Source organism: Nematolebias whitei, unplaced genomic scaffold (assembly GCF_014905685.2).
Source record: "Nematolebias whitei isolate Nwh7 unplaced genomic scaffold, NemWhi1 Nwh_scaf_7666, whole genome shotgun sequence".
NCBI classification, from domain to species: domain Eukaryota; kingdom Metazoa; phylum Chordata; class Actinopteri; order Cyprinodontiformes; family Rivulidae; genus Nematolebias; species Nematolebias whitei.
In genome coordinates, this window is record NW_023626211.1 from 1 (window position 1) to 3022 (window position 3022).

Sequence of the window (3022 nt, forward strand, 5' to 3'; positions counted from 1 at the left end):
TCTCAGACCTCCATCTAAAGGCCCTTTGCTACAGCTTCTTCTCAAACCATGTAGCTTAACAACTGAAAAACCAAGTTTATGTTTAGTCTTTTCTTCTTAATCTGGATGTGTCAAGTTTCATCTTTGTTTTCAAACACATTCTCAGCTGCAAACATCAGTGAGGCAATGATGGGCAACCTGTCTCGTGAAGACTTGCGGGACCTTTTCCCAGGACCAGAGAACTTTTTAAGAAGAAAAGCGATCTGGATTGCTTGTCATGGTGCATCAGAGGAGGTCAGTTTCTCTGTGACGTAGACTTAAAAAACAACCTATTTCAGTTGGCTGTGGCACTTTGGGTTGATGTAGTATATTGCCAAAACTATGCACTGCAAATGTTTTTGTATATCAGTAACAAGTCAGTTACAGTGCTTTACATGAACAAATCATAAGAAAAAAAAATATTGGAAAAAAGTCAATTGCAGTGGTGTAATAACAGAAGGTAAAGAAACATTGGACTATAACTACAGTTAATGATGTTTTTGTTTTCCGTTTAAATAGAACAGTGAAAGACAAATCTAAGAAACTTTTTTTTTTGTCTGAATAAAAAAAAATCATCATTTCGGCATTTAAAGTTCTTTTGGAGTTTGTTCCAGATTAGTGGAGCGCAAGAACTTAATGATGCTTCTTAATGTTTGGTTCTGACTCTGGGGATACAAAATAGTTCCAAGTGGGTCACACCACCATATCAGTAAATTTGGATGTGTTACAATCACTTCCTTGGGTGCAGGTATCTAAAATTTGGTGAGACAAACCTGACTGACCTGCACACAGTCCCGACTTCAACTTTCAAAGTAGTGGACCCTATGTATTAACAACATGATTGTCAGTAAAGTTAATGTACACAGACTAATACTTCTGACAATGTAGTGTAACAGTATCAGAACACAATGTTTTGTTTTGCATTGTTTTTGTTTGTTTGTTTCTGTACAGGATTCTGGTAAAGAAGATTCAACTTTAGTGAGCTGTTCCTCCAATAATAGGTCACCTATGCAACAGACATCCACTCCAATGAAGTCCAGTCTTCCCAAGTTTGAAACTCCTGAAAAGGTTGTGAAATTAACCTTTCCAGAATATGTACTCCACACTGACACTGAGCTTGAGCACGTAAGACAACAGTACTTTGAATTGTCGAAGAAAGGGGAAGAGCGCAACTGTGAAATGTCAAAGGAACTCAGATGTCGTCTCATCCGAAACACGATGACCAGTATGATTGCAATCTTGAGGGCAAAAGGAGATGCAGAATCACACAGATACCCATCAAAACCTGAAATCACAGCAGTGGCTAAAAGGATAGTGCTGTATTACCCCATGCTACAGGACCAAGGTCTGAAGAATTCATGGGTAAGTGAAATGCATCCAGTTAATGACCAAAGTTTTTTTTATTTTGCACATTTTTATTGAGGATCTAAAAAATGAAATGTATGTGTTCTTAAGGTCACTGTGTTTGCGCAACTAAACAAAAGATTGCAGAATGTGAGGTCCCCTCTAAAGAAATCTCAGAGTGGGAGACAATCAAAGAGGTAAAGCTGCAACAATTAATTTCCTCAATAATAAATATGTCATTAGCTTTAGTAGACTTTAACATATGTTGGCCAGCATTTGTTGGAAGTGATTAATTGGCTAATCTTTGCAGCTCTTCAAAGAGACGCCGTCTTGATGAGCCCTATGATACAGATGAAGCCATGTCGAGCGACTCAACAATCATTCTGGACCAGTCTACAGATGAGACTACCAGCACCGACTCAGGCACTACTGACAAGGAGTTTGTTGAATTTAGTTTTGTATTTATTTTGTCTTGTTTTTATTTTGTTTTGTTTATCTTCCACAATCTGAATATTAACATTATGATTCATCATGCCAACAGAAATATGTCTTTATGTGTTTCAGGAAAAACAAGACCCCAAAGCCCCCAGAAGCTCTCCCTCTCCTGTCCAGTTCTAAGAGTGAGTTTGTCCTACTTTATTTTGGGGGTGTGGTACTTGTGTTCCTCAATGCAACGATGATAGCACGACGAGATTCTCATTACTGTATTTTAGTGTTGTAATAGTAATTACAATTTTGGGTTGTTCATATTTGAATAATTTGACTTTAATATAATTTATCGAATATTTAACTACACAAAATGGATTGTATTAATTAAAAAAAAGGTTGTCATATTACGTTAATTGACAAAAATCTGTTGTTAAATTGAGCCACATTATGTGTTACAGCTAACAGGCCAACAGATGTTGAAAGCTCATACAACTACAGTCCAGCAATCTCGGCCAAGCACTACAGGACCCTACAATCGTTGTATAAAAAAAAGAATCCAAACCACCAGGATGTGTCTCATCTCCTGGATTTGGAATTTCAAGCCAGAAGAGCATTCATTGATTCACATAGTTTTCGTGAGGAGGACAGACACAACAAAATCATAGAAGCATATCCTTGTTTCAAGGACATTGGACATGTAAGAATACTTTGCATTCTTAAATGCTTGATATAACTTGCAATGTTTAGACAATTTCCTTCTCCTAGATAAATATTCTAATATCTGAATTGGTGTATTGAACATTGAATAGGTCATGGATGAGCTTCAACGCATTCTGAACAAAGATAACCCATGCTACATAGCTGAACTAAATGGACGATGGAAAGACTTCTGCCAGAAGGTGCAGTTTTTTGGTGTATGGAAAAAAATGCTGAAACTACCAATGGGAGTGGACAAAGGTAAGCAATTACATTTTGGTATTATCTGTGATCAGGGTTTAATTGTGTCCATGAGTTTTGGACTTTTAGCTATTTTTTTATTTATGTTATTTTTGCTTTATGATGACTAAGGGTGTAAACAGGTCTTACAAGGTTAAAATGAGTATAGAAAGCAGTCATTTCTTAAATGTTTTCGTATAAATTGATCAGACTTGAACGTGTGTGCATTGTAAAGCTGTTTTTTTACACAATTGTACCCAATCTTTTCCTGTACAGCTGAACAGGCTCTAGAGAT

General features: G+C 36.7%; 1 protein-coding gene across 1 annotated transcript; it reads left to right on the top strand.

Annotated features, from left to right (window-relative positions):
- Positions 1–145: 145 nt before the first annotated feature.
- On the top strand, positions 146–2748 carry LOC119429792 (the record flags this gene model as incomplete). The annotated part of the gene is made up of 7 exons (XM_037697345.1): positions 146–273; positions 970–1380; positions 1474–1559; positions 1673–1801; positions 1927–1982; positions 2250–2488; positions 2601–2748. Coding segments are annotated over 7 exons (1197 nt in total), but the record flags the coding sequence as incomplete, so codon positions are not given.
- Between the last annotated feature and the right edge of the window lie 274 nt (positions 2749–3022).